Source organism: Wasmannia auropunctata, unplaced genomic scaffold (genome assembly GCF_000956235.1).
Source record: "Wasmannia auropunctata unplaced genomic scaffold, wasmannia.A_1.0 LD336053.1, whole genome shotgun sequence".
Lineage (NCBI taxonomy): Eukaryota > Metazoa > Arthropoda > Insecta > Hymenoptera > Formicidae > Wasmannia > Wasmannia auropunctata.
In genome coordinates, this window is record NW_012026837.1 from 4435411 (window position 1) to 4459757 (window position 24347).

Consider the following 24347-nt stretch of genomic DNA (forward strand, 5'->3'; position numbering starts at 1 on the left):
GTGTTTTAAAGCGGCATACAGGTATCGATGAATTAATTGTCGGTCGCATTAATCGTAATTCATCCAACAGTCTTAAGTAATTCGACGTAAATCTAATCGACGTAAATCTACCACTTACTGCTCGATTGGGCGTGCTAAAGATAATGCTCGTGTTGTCCACGTGCAGTCGTTCCAGAGCAAAATCCATCTCTACGAGAAACTGGAGCGAGAGACCGAATACAAAGAAAGCTGCCTCGCTTTTTTCCCTCATTTTTTTCATACGCGACACCCACTGTAAGCTCACGTTAACTATCGCGTCTTAACCTTGCAAGATCGGTCGCGTAATGGCTCCGACAGCGTGGTTCTGCATACTTCACGCGAGATTCTCTCTCCTTCTTCTCGATTCGACGACGAGAATTTCCCACAATGTACGACGCGGAATTCAATAATACGCGGAATTGAAATATTACAACTTCGGGCACAAGGTCGCCTATGTTTACATTATCCATTAACGCCGGGTTCAATTCACCTTCAACCGGTGTGTACTCTCATGTGTAAATAGCGTGACCACATTTGAATTTTGATTTGATACGAGAGTCACGGGAGTCGGGCATGGTCGGGCAGTCTCGGCTAGTAGACGAAGATAACAATAGCAGCCCGACTCTCTCGCTCTCGTGTGTCGCTCGGCAACGTTCGCTCGGCCGGCTCGGGCAACTTCGGGCCAGCTGAGCCGGCTCGCCCCGCTCGTCCTGCTCCCCGCTCGCGGCAAGTTTGACTAACTTTCTATTTTAATATTATCCCCTCAAGGTACATAGCCGATCTTATCGTAAGGTGTATCTTTGTGCTGTTACGTATTTGTTAAAAAAAATAAAATTAAATAAATAAATAGTTGGCCACCAAATAGTCGAACGTGAACGAGGCAATGAGAGGAAAAAAATGTCCACACTGATGTCGCGCTCTAAACAATGCGGGGTGCTCGATAACCTGTTTGAGTTAAAACGAGACTCGCATCTCAATGATCGTTGAAATGAAAAAAAACTTGTGATCGGTATGTAATGATCTTTCGTGTTGAATACTATAAAACTGCTGCGTTGACAGCACGAGGAATTTGCCGAATTTCCGCGGAATCAGCTGTTCGGTCGATATCATTGTCAATGCACGTGTTCGGAATAAAATGTTATCTTATCTCTAATTGTTAGAAGATAACTGTTATATATATAATTATTTTTCATATCTGTTACAGATATAACAGATTTATGATAAAGAAATTTTTATTTGCGGTAGATGCAGAAGAGAACGAAGAGGAGAATGATTTTGTGACCGACTGCATGTGGCACAAAATATTACTTGTTTTAATAAAGGATCGAACAATTTTCAAGAAGCTTCGCGATATATATATGTAAAATGCTTGCGGGCAGTAGAATTGTGCTTGGCCGCACGAATGTCGTGACAAGATACCACGTACGGCCACTGATAAGCAATCTACGTAAAACAGACGTAAGTTTCCAAGCGTTTCGCAGAGAGCGTTTAATTTCTATTTTGTAACTTAAAACGATTTTTTATTATTGCAACTTGAAGCAATGATCTTCCATAGTCACATGAAATTTAAAGCGTCGTACATACGAATTTTGTTTTAGTTTCTGCTGAAGAATCGATCTGCAATTTCTGCCGCTTGCGTGCACAATTTAGTTGCCGGCAAGTCAGCGCCGTTGACGAAGGAATCAGTGTCGCCGGTGAATAGGTACGTCCTGAGAACGCACACGTGTGGCGAGCTGACGCTCAAGAACGTCGATGAGGAGGTGAGATTGAGCGGCTGGATGGAGTTCCAGAGAATGAAGAAATTTATAACGCTACGAGACTCCTACGGATCGGTGCAGTTACTCATACCGGAGGACGTACGTGGACTGTCATTATATACTGCAATCTTTAGTGGAAATCTGTATCAAAAAAATCGACGTTGAAAAACTTTTAATGATTTCAGAGAAAGGATCTGGTGGAAGCTGTACAGAACTTGCCTTACGAGAGTGTACTGAGCGTAGCGGGCAAGGTCGTGCCGAGGCCCGAGGGTCAGCAGAACAAGAGAATGAGGACGGGCGACGTGGAGGTGTACGTCGAGTCTCTCGAGGTTCTGAACGTGGCGTCGCAGAATCCCCCGGTGTTCATCAGGGAGTACAGCAAGGCCAAGGAGAGCCAGCAGATGAAGTACAGATATCTGTCGCTGCGGTATCCCGAAGTGCAAAGAAATTTGAGGCTTCGCTCCTCCCTCGTGATGAAGATGAGAGAATTCCTGATCAACGAGTGCAGTTTCGTGGACGTCGAGACGCCGACGCTGTTCAAAAGTACCCCAGGGGTACACGCTTTTTTTTCCTAATACCTCGTTTATCAGATATAAATCCGCGTCACGAATGTATGTTGAAAATTGATTCGTCGTGTCCAGGGAGCGCAGGAATTTGTGGTGCCCACGAGACAGCCTGGTAACTTTTACTCGCTAGTACAGAGCCCTCAGCAATTCAAGCAGCTCCTCATGATAGGCGGCCTCGACAGATACTTTCAGGTCGCCCGATGTTACAGGGACGAGAGCGCCAGGCACGATAGACAGCCAGAGTTTACGCAGGTAATTATACATTTGCGTTTCGAGTAACGCTACATTTTATTATCAGCTACCTAGTTATAGATATTGTTCCATATCTACAATTGACATCATCTGTCAGTGTTACATTTAGTTGTGTTACAGCTAGACATCGAAATGTCGTTCGTCGACCGGGACGGAGTGATGAGCTTGATCGAAAATTTATTGATGTACTCGTGGCCGGAAGAATTGGGCTCCATAAAAGTGCCCTTTAAGCTTATGCCTTACGAAGACACGATGGAATTGTACGGTACAGATCAACCGGACTTAAGGATACCGTATCAAGTAAGAGAATTAAAATATGCGCGTGTACGATTTTATTTTTTTTTTCACCTCACGAAGTAATTGTTTCGGTACAAAATTGTTTTCCAGATACAAGACCTCACACACATGTTTGATCTCCCAGTATTAAAAGCGAAACCTGAAGACGACGAACAGAAAGCGTACGCGTTAGTTTTCCCAGAGAAATCGGTAGGTAGGGTAACTGTCTCTATTAGTGTGCTTGTACGTTTTAATGCGCTTTTATATTTAAATAAGTCATAAAAATAAATTGGTACAAATAAATAGACAAAGTGTTTTTTTTATTAAGTTAATACTTTATATTAACTTAATTAAAAAAAACACTTTATTTTTTTATTTGTACTTTGTCTATTTATTAAGTTAAAGTATTAACTTAATAAAAAAAACACTTTATCTATTTATTTGTACCAGTTTATTTTTATGACTTATTTAAATATATAAAAGCGCATTAAAACAGGCACACTAATAGGGATAGTTATCCTATTTATTTTAACTCGATTTGTATTCCATTGCTAAGATTAACTCTTGTATTGTAGAAGTACTTAACGAAATCCGTTAGAGACGAACTCTCTAAGATCCGTGGCGATTATTTTGCTGCTACGAAGATGGTCCAATTAAAAGTTGAAAGCGACTCGTGGAGGAAACGGTTAGACCAGCTGCAACTGAAATCGGGAGCTACAGCGGAAGACGTGTCGCAGTACTGCAAGCTGCAGGAAGGGGATGCAGTGTTGCTGGCAATTGGACGTCGAATGGATGCGGTGAGTACAAAAGTCTGGGAATTCTCTTTTTTTTTCTCCTTTAATAACAAACTTTTCACTTGCAACTGTATAATAATTATATATTTTAGCTGAAACTCTTAGGAAAGCTACGTGTCGAATTTACAAATATACTAGAAGCGAAAGGTGAACAAGTACGCTCGTCCGGGGATGAAATTCTATGGATCACGGACTTCCCGTTGTTCACATTCGAAGGAACATTAGAATCGACGCATCATCCGTTCACGCAGCCTCATCCGGATGACATGGAATATCTTGCGACCGACCCTCTAAAGGTCGGCAAAACGACTCCGGCGGATTAATTCATTTTTCATATTCTCTTTTTTTTTTATCTTCCGTATCTTCCGCTCGTAGGTGAGAGGCTTGCACTACGATCTGGTGATGAACGGATCGGAAATAGCGGGCGGTTCCATTCGGATCCACGACGCGAATTTGCAGAGGCAAATACTGAGGATGTTGAACATAGACGAAACGAAATTGTCGCACATGCTCGAGGCGTTGACATACGGAGCCCCGCCTCACGGTGGAGTAGCTATAGGTAATTACATTTTTGCACGCAGTAAATTTGCGTCTGCGAATTAAAATTGTAAGAACGGGGAACATTATGTCTCTCTTTTCTCAAGGATTGGACCGTCTCGTTTGCTTACTCTGCAACGAGAAAAGTATAAGGAGCATTATAGCTTTCCCGAAAACGATGGAGGGACGAGATCTAATGTCCGGAGCGCCAGACGTCATTTCAGACGAGTTGAAGACTTTGTACCACATACAAACAGTAAACAAATGAAATTCGGCTGTAGTGAAAATAGCAACAGTAAAATAGAATCGACATTGTGCATTTCGCTCGTGTTCACATACAATATCATACGAAAGGGCAATAATGCCTTGTAAAAGTTAAACGTATAAAAAAAATATATATAAAATTATTTATATAATTGTGGCAGTTTTTGGGGGGCGTTATAATATTTTTATCAAGTGTTACTATCCGAGCTCCGAGCGGTTATCAGAAGCATACAACATTGCGCCGCGAACAGATTAAATAAACAGACAAAAAATAGATGTACAAAAAAGTGTTTTATTATTTTTTTTTTTAGTAAAACTCGTGCGTTCAATCGAAATGTTTTTACAGAAAAATAAAAAATACAATCCAGCCTGCGCACTAAACTATTGACATTCATTTCCAAGAAGGATCTCAAGGTTCTAAGAGGCCCCTTCTTTCTTTTTGTACACTTTTTGAGAGCCTCTCTCTTGTCAAGTCAAAATTTTCATCTAACAAATTTGTTTTCTTAACAAATACGTTGATATGTCGTGATCAACTGTCGACAACGGACAAAAATTTACATCGCTCCCTTTTATTCACATACATATTTATCTTGAAACAGCCCACAGTGCGAATTGATTGGTATGATTACACATTAACACAAAAAACGTTATTAAATGTGATAATCATATGAGAAAACAAAATGTTTTTAATGATTCTAATATATTAGTTGAATAAATGAGAAGAAAAATTGAAATAGATATTTTGCTGTATAATTTTATAACTGCAACCTTCTTCTTAGTAATAAGTAATAACAAATGGAAATTGATGAACTGTCTCTGTTCAGTTTGCGATGCGCCAAATTTATATGTTAAAACAGTTAAAAAGACCCAATTAATTAAGATAAGTATCTGGTTCGATTGACCCTCATGCAATTTTTTTTTAATTACAGAAAATTACTGCATCTGTACATCCGTAGATTAATTTCACGTCGCTAGTCTCCTTGGGACAATATCGAAGACATTTCGAAGACGAGCGTCATATTTTATTTTCTCATACCATTACACGTGCAACTGAATGCCGAATCAAGTCAAGATGTGTCAAGTGATTCTCAGTAATTTCAGTAGATTAAATCCAGCCAGCCAGGACGCAAACGAGAGAAGAGCTGTGTTCTTCGACTTGGCATATATATATATATATATGTATATATATATATATGCTTTCGGCAGACAGAGACGCATTTATACACCGCGTTTCGCGGATCGGCCGAATCGCTCCAATTACAAACGCGATCTATATTGTCATTACGTTCCTAGAGTACTCTAAAACGCATGAAGCTTACAGCAATCGGCACGAAGCCCTGCCCGGTACCGATCGCGCGACGAAATCTCCTCCCCCCCCCTCCCCCGAGGATCAACGGCGAGGGGATGGGCCCTATTCTCGCGTTCTACTTGTCAAAAGCAATATACACGAAGACTTAACGTAGGAACTTGGAAGAATCACAAGATCTGTCGAGTGTCTCTTCCGTTTTTACAAAACCTTTCTCGTGAACGCGAGGCGAGCTGCGCGATTCACAAAGGTGATTGAGAAACCATCACATTTAACAGCTGTATCTCGCGAAACGCACGTTAGTTCGAGCTTAGACAGCTCTCTAAGATTTAAGTCTCGCTTCGCTTGTTGGGTATATTTATATATCTCTAGCTATGTCCTAGATTAAATCCAAAACTCTAAAAATCCGAGCTCTAAATCCCTATGTTAAATAACCGTACACGGAATTTTTTTGTTAATTTACCCTACAAATCATGTTTATTGTGGGACAATATAGTATTTAGGCAAATTTTACTGTGCACTACAATAAATTTTACAGTAGTAAAATACAGTAAAATTCAGCTAAATACTATATTTTCCCACAATTAACACGATTTGCGGGGCAAATTTAAAAAAAATTCTTCCCGTGTATGAACCAACGAGCGTGATCGGGAAAAATCATCAACCGGTCAACATCCGCCGGATCTCTGTCGTCGAACACCACCCCGCACGACGACGGCATTACGTATCTCACGAAGTGCCTCGCATCGTACTCCGCTCGCGCGAAGACTCGCGAATTTATTCGATAGAAAAACGTGACGTAACAAGGGTGACAAGGGTTGGCTTCACGGGGTGAATGGACACGGGACGTTCCACGATTTTTCACGTACGACGTGAGTTTTCCTCAAAAGCGACACACGAGTGCTTACGCCCCTCAGCTATTCTTTTTTTATAATAAAGGAGCGCGTTCGAGCGAGAGATGATTAATTCGATCGATAGAAACTACCTCTCCTTCTTCCTCGTCCGCGAAAGTCGTCGTGATGATACAAACTTGCCAGGGTCATTATACATTACAATCCGTTGTGCGCGAGTCAATTTTTTTTTTTTTTTCGTCACTCGAGCGCGATCACTCTGGTTCGCCGATCGAGTAGGGCTTCGAACCGGCGGTTTTAATCTATTAACGCTTAACGTAGCGGTAGTAATAATAGCAGCGGTATAGTCGTAATAATAGTACAGTCGATCGCTCGGTTTCTTTTTTTTTCTTAAGGGCTCTCCAAAAGTCTCGAACGAGATCGAAGGCGCGGGCCCGTGGCCGGGCGCTCGCTCGGTTGGCTGGCAGTATGTACGTGTGTCAAATTTTAATTCTAAATACGTAAGATCATTTTTTCGTAACATTCGAGGCGATTCGATTGACCTTCAACCCTTTCGCCGCGCAGTGTCTGTGCATAAAAAAAAAAAACTGCATGAGAAGAAATAACGAAGAATCCAATCTGAGGTAATATTAAATACAAATGACGTCTCTCACTCATCGAACAATAATTAATATGAATAATTAGTCGCATAATTACAGTGTAATTGCAATAATTTCAGCATAAGGTCTTAATGTACAATGTAATGTCAATTCGGGCGTTTGTGCTGTGCTAAACGCGCGCCTTAAATTATAAAAATAAAATAAATATTATCTGAAACGCTTCTCTTGAAACGCATTTTCCTATATATTCTAATAAAAGATTGAAAACGACACCAGGTGATGCTGTTCGTAAAAAGAAATTGATTCTACATTCGCGCGCGATGCACAGCGTTCAGTGAACGATCTCAGGCGGGGGAAGGGCTCTGAACACGTCGGAACAAACTGTCGCAGCTGAAGGGTCGAGGTCTTTGTACTCCTCTCCGTGTAATTAATTTCTCTTTCCCCCCCTCCCCCTCGCGAAAGCGCACGCGAGATTCGTCCCGCGCGAGTTCGCAGGTAAGACGCCCTATCAGTACAATTTTTTTTTTCGCGCACACCGCGTCGCCGTTATAAAAAATACTATTTTACAGCGCAGGAGGCAAGCTCTCGCCCATGCAGATCGCAGGCGCGCGCGCGCGCACACACACACACACGCACACACACATACAGACGGATTCGTATTGGATACAAACGTATAATAATCACTCGCACTAAGCGTACTCACTCGCTCGTACACACATATACATATACACGCAAGCACGCACGCACACACGCGCAATCGAACAATATATCATTGACCAATACATCGCTCTTGCACGAAACATATGTTAAACGGAGACGCCTAGAAAATTCTACAGGAAATAATGTATACTACCGTATATATAATTATTATATACATATACGAAAAGGATGGAGACAGGAGCGGCGGGCGATCGAATAGATCGAGCAACGATCGAGTTTGGATCACTGTAAGCGCTTCCGCGGAAACGGCGGAGAGCAAGATTTGAGATTTGTGAGAGAAAGAGAGAGAGAGAGAGCGCGCGAGAGAGCAGTCGGAAGAATCAGATATTCGTACAGTTGCAACGCAAGACTCGCCGCGCGGCTCCGTGCGATCGTACCGTGTACGGGGTAGCGGGATACACGGCAAAGTGTTTTTTCCTTCCTGTTCATTTTTTTTCTCTTGTCTTTTTAACGAAGAAACGAAATTGGACGTGCGACAACGCTCGCCTATTCGTCCGCGCCGCGTTAATTCGCCTCGGATGCGGAGTAACACCGCGGACGTGGTACCTCACGTGTCGTTTGCTGGCGAGCGAATGGATGTTACGCTGCGTTACGCATAAATCTTGTTCACTGAAAAACGAGATTGAGATACCGTCCTGTATCGCATACAAACGCCAAATATTAATCCACGAGATACAATTACGTCTAAAAAAAAAACAGAGGACAGAAGAAGAGGAAAAACCGCGCTTCCTACGAATGTCGAACGTGTTTTTTATCCGGCCCGCCGGTTACACGCGTGTAGATTAGAGGCGTACAGTCGTGGACATATAAGTTGCGACACTTTTTCCATAGATTTTTAGTATACATTTAATATATATAGAGTACATTTTATAGGTAACTAATATTTTGCAAATTCGAACCACGATGGTGTACTATCTTTAATCTAGAGACAGTACACCAATCGTGGTTCGCATTTGCAAAATATTAGTGCGTTTCGAAATTTATTGAAAAAAAAAAAAAGTGCAATCGATAACGTCCACGACTGTACATTGTATCACAATACGGTAAACGCAAAGTTGTTGCCGACAATTATGCACGCATGTCGCCGCGGTGAATAATTACGCACCGCGAGTGAAGCAACACCTTGTCGCGCGGAGGACTTTATCCATTCGTCAGGACACGCGTTTTTCTTTTCTTCCTTCTCTTTCTGTCTCTTCGCCTTTTCCTTCGTCCCTTTATAACTGATCGTTAAAGTTACAATCGGTGATAAAAGGAAATATCATCTTGCTTGTTATCTCATAATAAATACGTTACGTTCACAGTGTCGCTCTATCGCTCTTTCGCGCTGATATCTAGTGCGCCTCCTGGTTACATCCTCGTCTTCGACGACGGCCAAGATCAGCGCCGGTTGCTCACACCATCGTCGATCACCCACGGATGATGGAGAAACACGATCTCGTGGCTTCTCTTGAAACGAGAAGCGCGATTTGTTTTGAAAGCGGTGGGGAGGCTTTCAGCACCGGCGACGATCTTTTCCGCCGTCTTCACTGCCTTCGATTATCGGGAATCCATCCGGGGTAGCCGATCATGTAGCTTTTTCCCTGGCGCGAAAAAATGTGAAAAATGTCAGTGTGAACACTTTTGTCATGAAACTAGTGGAGAAATCTTTCACTTTTTCACGTCTACGCCCCGGGGAAGAAGTCACACGATCGCTATCCAGGTGTATATTACGCTTTCGGCTCGCGTACGCGGGACGCAATTAGGTGTTTCCGAAACGGTCTACGTATGAGGATCGAGCATGGCCGCATACAGGAAAAAAGAGTCGATATTTCACGTCCTTGTTACGACGACCTTACACGCGCTCCATACGGGCTTCAAGAGGCGATAGTTTCTATGTACTACGTATTTAACACCGGCTACGTTCGCGGTCTCGAGTCTTCATTGGCAACTATGAGATAACGCGTGGCGTTATCTCACGTATTACCTAGAACTACGTATATACGAAAGCTAAACGGGTGAGATAAGAATTGAAGGTTGATAACACCTATACTATTACGTCGTATTACTTACGTCGTAAAATAGACAAAACCACCAATGTCAAAGACGAAGTAATATCACAACAAAAAAATTACGAATTCCATTCCTCATTTCGCGCGATGATTCCCCTCGCGGTTTCGAGCCCGAAAAAAGGACAAACCTATCCTGTATACGGCCATGTACGAATCAGAGCGTAATGGTATTACAATCAGATGTACGATTCGCTTTACAGACTGTCTGCTGAAACGTCAATGGGATCTAAACGACTATTCGGAGATCGCTCGCGCGCGCTTTGGCGCGTTTTTAATTAAATTAAATTAACATTTCTATAACACGCCGTGTCTGAGGCGACGCGCGTGACCGGTTATCAAAAATGTAAAGCGTAATAATAACGTAACGTGTTGCACTGTCGTACCGATGGGTGGCCGAAAACCGAGTCGCCGATTACATTTTCGATTTTGCCGGACGACTTCTTTACTCAGTGTAAATTCAATCGAACGCGTGGCTGTATTCAAAAGAACGCCGTACTCGGAACACGCGAATCATGCCCGTCTCTAGGTCGAAAAGCTGTTTCCACGTTTAGCTTACAAAATTCTCGGATGATCGGTATCGCTTCCGGTAGCGCGTCGTTCTACACCACAGGCGTATCTGGCAACAGCTAGCGCTAGACGAGAAAATTCGTTCTACGGCAATTTTTTCCCTCTCTCGAACACAGTTGGGGCAAAACGCGGTCGACTGCCCCTGGGGAACGGACGAAGTCCGAAGATGCCTCTTCCCGCGCGCGACAGATTGCGTTATTTTCTTTTCCACGTATCGTTTAAACGATTACACACAGGTACGCAAGAAGAGGCTATTTATACGCGACACATTCGAAACATTTACGAGACATGGATATCCTCCTATATTTGTGTATAATGAAGACAATGACGACGACGACGATGATGACGATCGAAAGTTGCGTTCCACGTGGACCTTCTTGAAACCGCCTAGCCGTGGGCCAGCTGGTCGAATTACCTCATGAATTCTCACGATGCTCCCTCGGATACATTTTCGAAAATTGGTAATGCCATACCGACAGCTTTGCGACACATTCCAGTTTCATGCACATAATGTAAATGCAATGTAAATATATTCGTTCGAACAAGTTATAAAACATCCGATTGGTTGTTGGCTCTCAGCTGTCTGTCTCTCTCTCTTCCCGCACACTCCTTGCCCTGTTCCTCTCCCTCTCTGTCGTTCTTCCTTTTACAAAGTGCACAGCTCTTCTGGCGTATATAGCTCTGCATTCCACATAAATTAGTCTTATGCGTTCTCGTCGATGGTGGGCAGCCAGAAAGCCATGTTGGTGCACGCCGACGCCAGCATCATGTACTTGGGATTGAACTGGATACACTGCACCGGTGCCGGATGGTCACCATTCAGCACGCAAACTTTGTAACCGGTCTCCGCGTTCCACACATGCACCCTACCATCCGTGGAGCCACTGAACACAAATTGGGAATCCGGACTAAAACTGGCCTCTATGGCGATCCCCTTGTTGTTGAGATATCCGGCGAAAGTCTGTAAGGGCGTACCGTGAAAAGCGTCGATTAAACGAATCGTACTACCGTTAGTGGAGATCAAGATGGTCTTGCCGTCTCTGCTGAACTTCAATCCGGTCCAATCGCACTCCTTCTCCTGCGAGAGCTTGAAGGTGACGAATGGGCCCTTATCGAAGCTGCGCAGATCGTACAGCTTGATACTTTCGGAATTGACGCCAGCGGCGAAGATAAGACCCTCCGGATCGTACGCAGCCACCGGTCGGCCCGAGACGTTCATCACCCCGTGGCAATTCGGCGAGCGCAGGTCCCACAGTCGTAGGGATTTGTCTAAGGAACCAGAGAGGAACGTATCCTCGATGGGGCTGATACATAGCGATACTACCTTTTTCGAGTGACCGGGAAAGTAACGTATGTACTTGTTGTCGTGCAGGCTGAGATAGCGGATCGTGTCGTCGACCTTGGTGCTGCTGTGTATCGCGGTGTTCTTGGCGTGGGTGAAGTGTATCAGGTCGACGCCGTACTTCTTGGAGTTGACCGTCCGCACCTGCGTGCCCTTCTCGCAGTCGTATATGACGATCTGGTCGTCCTCCGAGCAGGAGATCAGGGTGTCGCCGTTCGGCGAGAAGTCGATGCTGTTTATCCGATCCGTGTTCTCGCGGAATACCTTGGCCACCTTGAAGCTCCTCACCACATGGTCGACGAGCTTCATGGTGATGGACGGCGCGTCCTCCCTCTCGTGCCGTCCCCTTAACCTCCTCGACTCCACAATCTCTGTGCTTGTGTGGTGACCGGGTGCGAAGACCGCCGGGCGCGGGGGCCGGCCGCGGGTCGCGGATGCGGACGCGGCCGCCAAGTTGTCGCCTCGCGAGGGCGGGCGGGAGGGAGAGGAGGGATCCGCGCGTCACCGCGACGAGGATCGCCGAGGGAGGTCGCGAGCACGATCCAGGCGGTAGCGGGACGATGGAGAAGAGGAGGAGGAGGAGGAGGAGGGAGAGGACGCGGACGAGGATGGTATCCCCCTCGCGTCGTCGTCGTTATCGCCGCAGGTCGCTCACCACGGTCGCTTGCGCGCGTACACGCTCCTCCGTGTGGGGGTGTGTGTGTGTGTGTGGCTCCGTGGACCGCCGCGGCAGATTACCTCTCCGCCGACGTGGCTCGCTCCTTCCTTCCTTCCTTCCTTCGTGGAAACGGACGCCGTCAGCGGGACCGCCGACCGTAACACCGCGCAGCACCACCACCACCACCACCTCCACCGCCGCCGCCGCCGCCGCACCACCGTCCTGTGCGTGCACTGTGCACAACAAATGAAACAAATCCTACCAACCCGCTCGGACAAATGGAAAACGGAGGGGAAATCGTCGGTTTCCTGCACCGTACCTCGAGGCGATCTCGGGCGCCCGTCGACGAGCGTTTGTCCCTCGCTCTCCCCGTGTCCCCGATCGGTGTACCTAGTGTTATAGCGGCGAATTCGGCAGCGACGAGACGAGCGGCACCGACTCTGCTCCTGCTCTGCTATGTGCTCTGCCTGCCGCTGCGCCGCGCTGGCTCCTCCAGCAAAGCGTGAAAGGCCGCTACGCACGGGGGCCGCCCGGGTGCGTGTGTAGCGCGATGAGAACGCCTTGACCGATAAATTACCCCCGACACGCGCGCCTCGCGGCTCGGTCGGTAAAGCCCAGCAATATCGACCGAGCGCTTTCGGATAAACTTAAACTGTGGCAAGGCTGCTTTTCTTTTTTCAGGGGAAAAAAAAAAACAAATTGACATTATTGCATATTTAATCGGACAAGAAACACTCTCCTGCCGAGAAGCGTCGAATGGGTTTGATCAAAATTGTAAATGGAAAGCGATATACATATATATCTCTTCCTCCAACACGTGTCGAATTATATCTCTGTTCCATTTCCAAGTGCAGGAAGTACCACCGAGTGCGACGCGGTGCAGCAACAAAGCAGCCTCCCGCCCACCTGTGTTTACGTGCGTAATGTCACCCGGAGACAATAGCCATTTTTCTCTGTGTTCTTTCGCGTGAAAAAAAAGGAGAGATCGCCGAGGTCAGAGGTGGAGACGCGCGCGCGCACACTGCATGGGATGAGCATCTCGTTCCGCGATGAGCGACGTTCCGAGGAAAAAAGCCAATCACCTGGCGGTGTTTAAGCGGCGCACCAAGAACGAGGACAACGACGAATTGTCGAGGAGCTTCATTATAGGAGCGAGAAAGACGGGCCGGTTGAATCTCTCGTCGAGGGGACTGTCCACGGGTATATAAACATTTGCGAGAGCACCGCCTGTGCGCATATTAAACATTGCAGAAACACGACGATTGAACGATCGTCGATCTGACGATACGAATCCGTTTACGTTATATTAATTCATATATGTCGCACAGTTATTATACTGTACTCGAAGCATGCTCCAGTTTTCGTTTTAGATCATACACGAGAGCTTGTACTCATCAATCGGACGGACGTGCATGGTGATCAGTGTACCATCCATGTTAAATGATTTTATGTTACATTACTTATATTTACATGACCATGTGTTTATGATCTCATCGATACACACAATTAAGTTTCAAGATTTTTTTTATCTCCTTGTTGCCTGTTAATTTTATTGCTTGGATGTTGAGTGTTCCATATAAGTATTTATTATTAGATTTACTTGTATTCGATATGACGTATGACACACATGTGCATTGCGAATGATAGTGCGAATGCGAATGAAAAGTGAGATTACTTTTGCTGTTGTGTCATGATAAAATCCTTTGGGATGTAAAATACTAGGGTACAAGTTTTCCAAGGGATCCAACAGATTCCAGAGAATCTTACACAACACGACTAAATGGAATCAATTATATACGTACATGTACAGCAAATAAGACAGAAACTATAGTCTCCAAGAGTATTAGGCACTTATATTTTTTTTTTCATTTATCTGGAATTCTCTTACCAGTATTGTTTACTATTGGCTTTACCGGCGTTATACATAAGTTCAAGGAATTCTTGAAATGAAGAATAATTTACGACAAATGTCATAAATCAATTTTTGAAATAAAATGTTAAATGATGGTTAATAAGGTGTCCAATACTTTTGGCCAAGACTGTAATGTATATGTAAGTATTGCGAATGAGAATGCAAAGAAATGAAATGCGCACACAGTCTCCCTGTTATTCGTCGTCATGTCAAGTTCTTTTAGAATGTATGAAATGTCAAAATTTGTATTTTAATATAGTATTACTAGTTTAAACAAGACAAATAATTGGTGTAACAAATTGGCATCTTTTTGACATGTTTATATTCTACAAATGATTTTTAGCTGTAAGTCCAGCAATGTTGAAGTCAAATAAATCTGGTTTCACGCAATTGTGTTTCTTTTTTTTTTATGTATATGTATTTTTAATTATGTGTATACATAAAACATAAGTGCGGCAAAATTCTAAATTTTATCACAGCAGAAATATTACGTTTAATACTTACTTTTTTTTTTAAGTTTAATATTCAATATTTTTTAATATTTTATTTGATATAATAATACTTCAAGATACATGCCATTTGAAAACAATCTATGCCTATAATTAAGAACATGCTTGGTATCATACGAAAATTATTCATTATCATTATCTTAAGTTGCTTTGCACGCTTTGCTAAAGATATTAGAAGTGATCATACTCTCAGATGTACACAACGTAACTTAGAAGTAAGTTCATTCGCCATATCCAGGTAAGTAAATTTAATATGACACCTTCGTTGAATTTAATGGCAAAAGTAGCATTGCACAGAGCCGAAAGAGCAGAATCCTGAACGTAGGCATTAACGCGCGTTACAGTACCCGACAGAATATGGAGTATAAACGAATTAACGGAGGAGGAGTTACGTAATTTACATGTCGAACTTGATTACGAGCCTCTGGAGGAGCGATGGTGGGAACAGGAACCACTGAAGATGCTAGATCTGAGCTTCAACAGTTTGACTGTAATCGATGACAAGATACAACTTCTAACGGAATTGAATACTTTAGACGTACGTACAAGTATTATTTCTTGCGATTTTAAGTACTTGCAGATACGTTTTCAATATTTCTATATTCTATCTTTTTAATATGTATTTTAAATAAATATTTTAATCCAGCTGCACAACAATTTGTTGGAAGAACTACCGCCCGAGATCGGTTCTCTGCGCCAACTAAGAGTGATAAATCTGTCGGACAATAAGCTAAAAAGTTTGCCCAATCGGTTGTACATGCTGGAGGAATTGTGCAAGTTGTATCTGAAAAGTAATCAAATAAGCACACTCGAGGCCGAGATTGGGAATTTAATCATGTTAACTCAGATGGTAAAAAATACTATGCATTGTACAATTAATGCAAAGCCAATTTCTTCAATGAAAATAATTGTACATACGTATCTCTTTTCAGGATTTATCATGCAATAGTTTAAGTGAATTACCGATCGGATTGGGATACTTGGTGCGACTGGAGACACTGAATTTATGTCACAATATGATAAAAGAGTTACCGCCTGATGTAACAAGCATGAGATGTGAGTTTCCCTCCTGCACAAACGCATAATCGTTGTAAAAAGTGATCTGTACTTTGCGCTACTCACTTAACTATTCGGTAATGATTATTGCATTTTTTTTTTCCTGATAGCGTTAAAAACGTTAGACGTCAGCTTTAACCAGCTGGAGACGTTACCACCGTTAGGTGAATTGCGAAAAGTAGAAAGAATTATGTTCCAGTCGAACAATTTGCAGGAATTCCCAGACATATCAGGTTGTTCAGCATTAACAGTATTGCATTTGGATAACAATAACATTCCTGTATGTGTCAACATATACGTTTATGCTTGAGCGAATCAAGACTTCAAATTCTGCTTGCTGCTACAAACGCCGTTTCACTAAAACGATCTTTTTTTTCTCTCTCTCTCTTTCTCTTGCAGGAAATTGATCCGCAGCGCTTAGAAGGGACAGGCCACCTGAAAACGCTCACAATGCAAAACAATAAAATCGAAGTGATACCCGAAGAAATAGTCAAATTGATAAATTTGGAAGTTTTTGACTTGTCGCATAATAATATATCTTTGTACGTCGTACAGCTTCTCTTTCTCTTAACTCATCTTATATATTTAAATCGTCCAGTTGAAATGAATGTTTTTTTTTTTTTTTTTTTTTACAGTATACCCTTTTGCATCGGAATACTGCCCAATTTAAAGCAATTTGTAATCGAGGGAAATAGCATAAAAAATGTGAGGGGAGACATAATACGATGCGGTACGCACCGCATTCTGTCGCACATTCGTCAGACTGTGGACAATAATCCAAGCATAAACACCAGAGAATTATTCCAACCTAGTGCCAGCAATAGTATTCATCCTGACAAGTATGTAAAGACTAATTTGTTAATACGATCAATCGAGACGTCTCTATTATATTTAAAAAATATATCTATGAGATATTTTATGTAAAATCAAATCTGAATATAATTTATAATAATACAGGTACGTGATGAAGCACACAAAGCTGTTGAGTTTAACCGGGCAAAATCTCCTGGAGATATCCGAAGAGGTCTTGGAAAATGCGGCGGAAGCCTCCGTCACAACCGTCGACTTGAGTAGAAACAGGCTGTCGGAGCTGCCTGATAAAATGTCGATAATCGCTACAGTGACAGACCTAAAGCTGACCTCGAATCATTTAGCGAGCTTGCCGGAGTGGATCGGTGAGAAGTACACGTGCTTGCAAGTTTTAGACCTGAGTAAAAATCACTTGCACTCTCTACCGTCGAGCATCGGTTGTCTGGCATACCTGCGAGATATTGATCTCTCGTTCAACAGGTATATAACAGAGATAATTTTGACCTGCACATTTCCCAACATTCTTTTTTAACATGAAAATGTGAGTTTATGCGCCGTATGTCATATACTGCAGGTTCACTGAATTGCCAGAAGCTATTTACGACGTTGCGTGTTTGGAATGTTTAATTGCCAATGACAATCAAATCAGGAAAATAGATGTGCCGCTTTTGGAAAAATTAAAAAGGCTGGCAGTTTTAAATCTGACAAACAACAATATCGCTCACGTGCCCCCTGAACTTGGTAACTTGAAACATTTAAGGTAATAAATATCTTTTATCTATTAATTGTACAATATTGCTCATATTTTTGTCATATTTAGTAAAGAATATATTTGTTTCCAATAGGCATATTACGTTTTTATCTATAATGTCACAATTATATAAACGTTCTTTTAGGAATCTATTGTTATCCGGGAATTGTTTCAAATATCCCAGGCAAGCGATTCTGATGAAAGACACAGAGGAAATATTGAGCTATTTACGTAATCTAATACCTCAATAACGAAGAGAAAACGAAATAGTTAGTAGGGATTATCCATTTTTAAAACTGTTAAAAATTTGTTATATCTAAATGTGTTACGTGTGAATATTTTATGTCTATAAATACATTTTTACTGGTCTATACAAATTTTACACACATACATGCATATACATATAATGTATATATATATAAATCCCATCCTAGATGAGACAAGTACAAATAATTAGACTAGATTCATATTAGTAAATTTAATGCGAATGAAGCAAGGAGAAATCCTGCATTCATAGAAATACATGAGAAGAAAATAAAGTGTCAAAATGTGAGAATGTGAGAGTGCAGCAAATACGTATTTTGAAAGAATGAAAGGTGTATTTAAGATATTTAATTATATAGATTAGAATAAATGTGATTGAAGTGGAAGCTAATAAAGGCCAAAAAAATCAACAGTATTCTGTGAACATACTTTGTAACATTCAGCCTAACAGTATTTTTCCTTCCTTTATCAATAATTTAAAAACATGTGTTACCAAGATATAACCTTAATTATATGTATTAATAAATTAATTATTATAACCAAAACATGTATAAGTTATAACACTTATAACCTTAATTATGTATTAATTAATTATGAAATATGTAGAAAATTATAATATATATATATTAAATATTATATATATAAAATATCTACTTTGTAACTGTTCTTTGATTGTGACTGTTGGTTTTCGTCCAGCGATCACACATCACGCGAGTTTTTTGTACATACATACACAAAGTACACACCTTGACAGCTGACATAACCAACAATCGGTTTCAGCCTCTGGGCGAGTGGCTCGTAGTACTTTTCGCGCGTGCACACATCGCATACATTTGTATATGCATTTACAGAAACGTAGGAACGTCGAATGCAAGCTGGATTTGGCATTAGTTATGTCGCGACGCACGAATTCGCGCGAAGATTGACGCTTTAATAAAAATCGCCGCTGGACAATCTCGCCGACAAATTTCCCGTAGGTCCACGGCCACTCGCTTTTGGTTGTCCCGAACAGATTCCTCGTATACTGCAAACGTGCGACGCCTTAAGGTTACACCGTATCTCTTTTTCAGTTTTCTCGCGAATGGATAACGCAACCGCCCCGTTCCTCTCGTCGCTGCCGCTGTGCGATTTGTACGACTTTTAGCCCACCTCAGGAGGATAGGATGTCAGAGACGGAGATAACGTTCGAGGAGGAGCACTCCGTGGACCTGTTCTCGGACGTAGAATTGTCGCAGAGCACGAAGAACGCGGCCAATTCGGACTGTAAGAATCCATCCGCGCGTTCCCTGCGTTGTGTTGCGTCTCGTGTCGCTTTTAATATACAAGTAATAGTATAATAATAATAATAATAATAATATCGAAAACGTTTGGCTTCAGCGAGCTCCATGTCCGTTGGCGTTAACGAGCCTGAGCCGTCCGACGGCGTACCCGAGTGGAAGGGCATGAGCATGGACGAGATACGCAAGGGCCTGGGCGTTTACGACTGTCGGGAACATCCGCCGGTCGTCGTCTCTTCCAGTCACACAGTATTGTTCATGGTATGATTTTACATGAATGGATCGATGTGATATATTATCAATCTTATATGTAGATCTCGCAATGCGTCATGTGCGTGTCTCGCTAGATATCCGTTGTTTATATTGTATACTTTCTCTCTGATTTAGTTACCATTGCGTACACCTGGACCACCAAAGCCATATCCGACGCATCGAATAGACAAGTGGAGCCAGGGCTATGTACGAATGCCGCATTCTGCGCACAGTTTGTATCCAATAGAGCAGGTACTTGTTATCAAATAAGATATCGAAATCTTGAGATGATAGATTTTTCAAATTTGAAAATTTGTTTCCTTGAAAATACCAAGAGAAGCCTGTCATTTAGATTCCAAATTCTTAATATTATTTTAATATCTTCATAATTAAGCTTTAAAGTTCTATCAAAGTAAATTCAAAATTGAGTATTAATTAACTAACTTCGTAATTTATTTGCCTCTCTTGAAAAGGCTTTTTTTTCATTATAACTATAAAATAATAATGTAAAATTATTTAAAATTATTTATATAATATTATTCTTTAAATATTTTTATTATGGATTATAAATTGCTTGAAAAAACTGTCATCTCAGAATAAAGTTTGGGTAGGATAATATATACAAATATACAAATATAAATGGATACTGATGTTAATGTATTAAGATTAATGTTCGGTTCTTTTTTTTTTAATACTGGATCACGATATTCCGTATAGCACAAGTAATTATTGACATTAATTATTAGACTGTATTTTAGAGGAGCGGAAGTCGCAGTTGCCGAAATAGATGGGAGATGATTCAGGAAGCTCTGCTGAGGAACATACTTTCCAGCCAACAGTTAGAAGATGCTATACTTTCGTACAATCAAATATACGCACAGCGCTGGAATTTCGCGGCGCTCCATCACTTTTTCTCGGAGGTATAGCCCTTCCACCTGCACCGCGTTTAAGTATTGCCCTTCAACAGTTTTGATTAACAAGAAAATTTTTGACGTAGGTCATGGACTCGGAGGAGACGACCATGTTCTTTGAAACTCTGATGCCAAAGATAATCCAACTGGCCTTGCAGCTTCCTGTGCTGTTAACTGGCGCGGTGCCCCTGCTGAAACGACACACCAACGGGTCTATCAGTTTGAGTCAATTACAAGTAGCCTCGCTGCTGGCAAACGCATTTTTTTGTACATTTCCTAGACGGAATTCAAGTAATCCGCAATCGGAATACGCGTCGTATCCATATATTAATTTTAACAAGTAAGATTGCAAATCATTTAAATTATTTAATTGTAATTATTTGAGATAAAATAGTATTTATCGTGTGTCCTTCTGATATTTCAGATTGTTCGCTGCCTATAACGAAAAACACAGCCAGTGTGAGTCAGTGATGGAGAAGATTAAATGTCTTCTTCATTACTTCAGGCGAGTAACAACTAAAGGTGAGTACATACATCATAATTATGTATTCTTTTACATGAATACTTATGCGTATTTTGTCAATAATTTGCCAAAAATAATCATCTAGTAGAACTAGAGTCACACATTACAATTTTTACATAGAGCAGCACCTGAAGGTATAATAACAATCGAACGACGTTACATTCCGTTGGAAAGCTGTCCAAGATGGAATTTGCAAGACCAAAAATTGCCACCGTTACACATAACGAGTAAAGGGACTATCGAAAGCGAAGGAGCTGGGCTGCTCCAAGTGGATTTCGCAAACAAGTGAGCCTCCATTATACAATTCTTGAATGATTCATGCTTGAGCAATTTACTGAGTATCGTTCGAGACTCTGGCTGATAAGATTATAAAACAAATATAACGAGGGAAAGAGAGAGGAGTAAAGAGATTCTTAAGATTATTACTAAATTTCCATTTAATATTTACTAACTTTCTTTTTCGCGAATAGATATGTGGGCGGAGGTGTGCTAGGCTTGGGCTGCGTGCAGGAAGAGATACGGTTCGTTATATGCCCGGAACTTATGGTCACTATGTTGGTTACGGAGGAACTGGACGATACGGAGGCGCTCGTCGTCACCGGTATCGAGCGGTACAGCAAGTACGAAGGGTATAGCAACACTTTCAAGTGGAAAGGAGATTTTGTTGACGAGACACCGAGGGACAATAGTGGTAGACGTATGACGTCAATCGTCGCTATTGATGCCCTTTACTTCAGGCAGTCCTCGCTGCAGTTCAATATGGACAACATAAATCGTGAGCTTAACAAGGTTTGTAATCTTCATGTAAATAGACGTTATCGTCAGAATGTGAATCTGTATATAAATTTGTGAAATTTATCAGATTCCCAAATTATCGGAAATATAAAACGATTTTATTCATAAATAATTTTATCAATTTTTATATAGATTCTATTTAATATTCTTTAATCATTTCGTTCGATAATATTCTTCCTAAAATTCAACAATTATTATTTAGCAAGCTGTAAAAAATTGCTACGTATTTCAGTGCTATGCCACATATAATGCCATTGTCTGTTCAAAAATATAATCATTTTAATAATTTTAATAATTTCTTCCCAAAATTCAACCATTATTATTTACAAGCTGTAAAAAATTGCTACTTATTTCAGTGTTATATTAATATAATGTCTGTTTAAAATTAATCTAATAATTTTATCATTAACTTAAAAATCACTTTTCGCTCCCATTCTCATAGAACAAAATAAATATACTTTTCGAGCCGGATCTTTTGCTCGGTCGACGAGCGTCGCGTTCTATTGTTTCGAGGAACGTAGTCAGAAAAAAACGCTAAAGTAAAGTGTAAACACTCGCGATAAGACGAGTGTCGTTCAGCCAAGAACAGCTGATCGACCGTCAGCGACAATGTCTGATCGGATTTTCTGAAAATCGCGAATGCCGTTTCGCGAGTTGTTCGGTAATTTAGCGAGGTACACGTCAACAAGACGATTTTGCAAGCACCGAAACCGAGAAACCAAATAAAATAAGGCGAGCACATGGATCTGTTAACGAATAGTTCGAGACTGCGACCGAGGGCCCGAAGGCTTCGCTGTTTTACAGATTGTCGAACAGAACGTTCTAGAATCCTCGGTAACAACAATGACATGCAAATGCTCGATCAGCTGACGGACAAAAGACCGATCAGCTGTTGTCGCTGACAAGCTAACGGTCGATCAGCTGTTTTCGCCGAACGACACTCGTCTTGTTGCGTTTACTTTTATTTTTACTACGTTCTGACTCGAAGCAATAGAACGCGACACTCGTCGACCGAGCGAAAGATCCGGCTCGAAAAGTACATTAATTTCATTTTATTCTCCGAGAATGGGAGCGAAAAGTGAGTTTTAAGTTAACGATTTTAATTAGAATGATTATAGTTTTGAATAGTCTCTCTCCAATTCTAACGCTAATGCATATTCCGCAGGCTTACGTTGGATTCGTCGGATCTGACACCTGTAAGAACAATCTGCCTGCCATCGCAACCGGAAACTGGGGATGCGGCGCGTTTCGCGGAAATCCGAAATTGAAAGTCTTGATACAGTTGATGGCTGCTGCAGCTGCAGGCCGATCGATGGTCTACTTTACTTTCGGAGACACGAAGCTGCGGGACGACGTGGCAGCGATGTACGCACACTTGATTCATCACGACATCGATATAGGTACATTCGAGAGTTAATTTGAAGAGAATTAATTAAAAGAAAAACGGAAACCACAGTCGGTTTCTAAATACTCATGTTACATTGATTAATTTAATTTTTTTTTCCCCCCCCGTTAACTTTTAGCGCGACTTTACTCAATGCTGTCGGAGTATCGTCGAGAGTCAGCCTCGAACGCTCATTCGGATTTTTATTGTTTCTTGTACAACAGAAGTAGGATAAAACCGTTGAGCAAATACTTCCCGACGAAGCCCGCCGAGAGCGTCCCTTCGGCGAATATTTCCGCCGAGTGTCTGAGGGAGACGCTGTTTAAAAGGAACAAAACCGCGACCTTGTCGAACAAAGACATTGATAACAAGCGATATCATTACTCGACGGCCAAGGAGAAGGAAGTGGCGGAGGAGGAAAAGATCATGAATTGGTTGACGAGCTGCGAGAGCGATAGCAGCGACGGCTATGTCAAACCCGAGGATAACCGCGATGGGAAAACCAAGAGTGCTGCGAGAGAGGCGGATAGTCATAGGAACGGCGGTTTGCGGGACGATCATTTTGCAGATAACACCGTCAACGGAGAGAACGTGCAAATGGAAGATAAGATATCGAATAAGTTGGACAACAGCGTGAATACGTCGAATTCGAAAGAGCCGGTTATTCCACGCCTTATCGACAATCAAGACACATCGAAGAAGATAAAGTCCGAATTATCGTTCGAATCGATGGAACTGTGCGATGATGGCGACAGCGAATCCGTAAAGATCTTGAAAGACTGCGCTCCGGAATCCTGTAAGCAAAAGTCGCTCCCTAAAAGGAGCGGCCAGAGGAAGATCTCGGAATTTTTCCAGCGAATATCGTGAACATGCGGTACACGGACAATTTCGAAGCGATGCCAATTAGCACCCGCGCACTTCTGTAATTATAAATATTCTGTATAATCTTAAACGTTACAAATCTTGAAAGTACAATGTAAATAAAATTCTGCGTAAGACGGGATTATTCAAGCACCTTGACACCTTTTTTATTTTGTATATCTAACATACGTATCTTATATTTTGTGTCTTAAAAAGCGATTACGTGTGCAGCTGTATTATATAATAATTTCCAATGCATAAAAAGATTATCAATCTAAAAATTCTTTAATTTTTAATCAACATGGTTCTTAAACTGTCTGTCGATAACTAACGATTGATGTCGGGCCCTTCGGCGGGTCGCCACTCGACGGAGATTCCTTTTAAAAATCGACCTTTAAAAACCCCCTCAGCCCCTCGCGGCGGGAGAGGGGAGGGAGGAGAGGGTCACGTGGCCGCTTATCGACGCATCGCCGTTGGGCCGAGCGAG

The 24347-nt window shown here is 42.0% G+C and overlaps 4 protein-coding genes and 1 long non-coding RNA gene across 7 annotated transcripts in view; 4 read left to right on the forward strand and 1 right to left on the reverse strand.

Annotated features, from left to right (window-relative positions):
- The window catches only part of LOC105451179, a 4733-nt gene extending 4191 nt beyond the window's left edge, over positions 1-542 (forward strand). The window contains exon 3 of the long non-coding RNA XR_974561.1: positions 362-542. This is a non-coding gene — a long non-coding RNA (uncharacterized LOC105451179). The remainder of the gene's footprint in view (positions 1-361) is intronic.
- Positions 543-733: 191 nt separating this feature from the next.
- Positions 734-5202, forward strand: LOC105451182 (aspartate--tRNA ligase, mitochondrial). 3 transcript variants are annotated; one of them, XM_011691475.1, is made up of 11 exons: positions 734-1027; positions 1223-1476; positions 1617-1874; positions 1961-2329; positions 2417-2593; positions 2714-2893; positions 2981-3079; positions 3445-3666; positions 3756-3959; positions 4039-4222; positions 4308-5202. In XM_011691475.1, exons 2-11 carry the CDS (start codon positions 1384-1386, stop codon positions 4466-4468), a joined length of 1947 nt encoding a protein of 648 aa, XP_011689777.1. In that variant the 5' UTR covers positions 734-1027; positions 1223-1383; the 3' UTR covers positions 4469-5202. The 3 variants fall into 3 exon arrangements, with proteins under 3 accessions (XP_011689777.1, XP_011689778.1, XP_011689779.1); XM_011691476.1 differs by having other exon boundaries at positions 1264-1476; XM_011691477.1 differs by having other exon boundaries at positions 1270-1476.
- Positions 5203-6844: 1642 nt separating this feature from the next.
- LOC105451183 (WD repeat-containing protein 82) lies at positions 6845-12233 on the reverse strand. The gene has a single exon (XM_011691479.1). The coding sequence runs from the start codon at positions 12204-12206 to the stop codon at positions 11259-11261; it is 948 nt and encodes a 315-aa protein (XP_011689781.1). The 5' UTR covers positions 12207-12233; the 3' UTR covers positions 6845-11258.
- Positions 12234-13250: 1017 nt separating this feature from the next.
- LOC105451184 (leucine-rich repeat-containing protein 40-like) lies at positions 13251-18272 on the forward strand. Its single transcript, XM_011691480.1, has 11 exons — positions 13251-13329; positions 13405-13755; positions 15321-15514; positions 15623-15826; positions 15909-16032; positions 16143-16312; positions 16432-16574; positions 16668-16871; positions 16990-17322; positions 17417-17602; positions 17739-18272. The coding sequence occupies exons 2-11, from the start codon at positions 13605-13607 to the stop codon at positions 17842-17844; spliced, it is 1815 nt and encodes a 604-aa protein (XP_011689782.1). The 5' UTR covers positions 13251-13329; positions 13405-13604; the 3' UTR covers positions 17845-18272.
- A 228-nt stretch (positions 18273-18500) lies between these two features.
- Positions 18501-24141, forward strand: LOC105451185 (poly(ADP-ribose) glycohydrolase-like). Its single transcript, XM_011691481.1, has 11 exons — positions 18501-18830; positions 18928-19120; positions 19235-19395; positions 19522-19638; positions 20145-20306; positions 20384-20637; positions 20722-20819; positions 20946-21105; positions 21291-21609; positions 22781-23015; positions 23139-24141. The coding sequence occupies exons 2-11, from the start codon at positions 19021-19023 to the stop codon at positions 23864-23866; spliced, it is 2334 nt and encodes a 777-aa protein (XP_011689783.1). The 5' UTR covers positions 18501-18830; positions 18928-19020; the 3' UTR covers positions 23867-24141.
- The last annotated feature ends 206 nt before the right edge of the window (positions 24142-24347 follow it).

Coding starts and splice junctions, on each gene's coding strand:
- LOC105451182 (XM_011691475.1), top strand. CDS start 1,384: ATGCTTGCGGGCAGTAGAATTGTGCTTGGCCGCACGAATGTCGTGACA. Junction 2,330..2,416: donor TGTTCAAAAGTACCCCAGGG/GTACACGCTTTT, acceptor CGTCGTGTCCAG/GGAGCGCAGGAATTTGTGGT. Junction 3,667..3,755: donor TTGGACGTCGAATGGATGCG/GTGAGTACAAAA, acceptor TATATATTTTAG/CTGAAACTCTTAGGAAAGCT.
- LOC105451183 (XM_011691479.1), bottom strand. CDS start 12,206: ATGAAGCTCGTCGACCATGTGGTGAGGAGCTTCAAGGTGGCCAAGGTA.
- LOC105451184 (XM_011691480.1), top strand. CDS start 13,605: ATGAGCGACGTTCCGAGGAAAAAAGCCAATCACCTGGCGGTGTTTAAG. Junction 13,756..15,320: donor GTCGAGGGGACTGTCCACGG/GTATATAAACAT, acceptor CGCGCGTTACAG/TACCCGACAGAATATGGAGT. Junction 15,515..15,622: donor CGGAATTGAATACTTTAGAC/GTACGTACAAGT, acceptor ATTTTAATCCAG/CTGCACAACAATTTGTTGGA.
- LOC105451185 (XM_011691481.1), top strand. CDS start 19,021: ATGTCAGAGACGGAGATAACGTTCGAGGAGGAGCACTCCGTGGACCTG. Junction 20,307..20,383: donor TCCATCACTTTTTCTCGGAG/GTATAGCCCTTC, acceptor TTTTTGACGTAG/GTCATGGACTCGGAGGAGAC. Junction 23,016..23,138: donor TCATCACGACATCGATATAG/GTACATTCGAGA, acceptor GTTAACTTTTAG/CGCGACTTTACTCAATGCTG.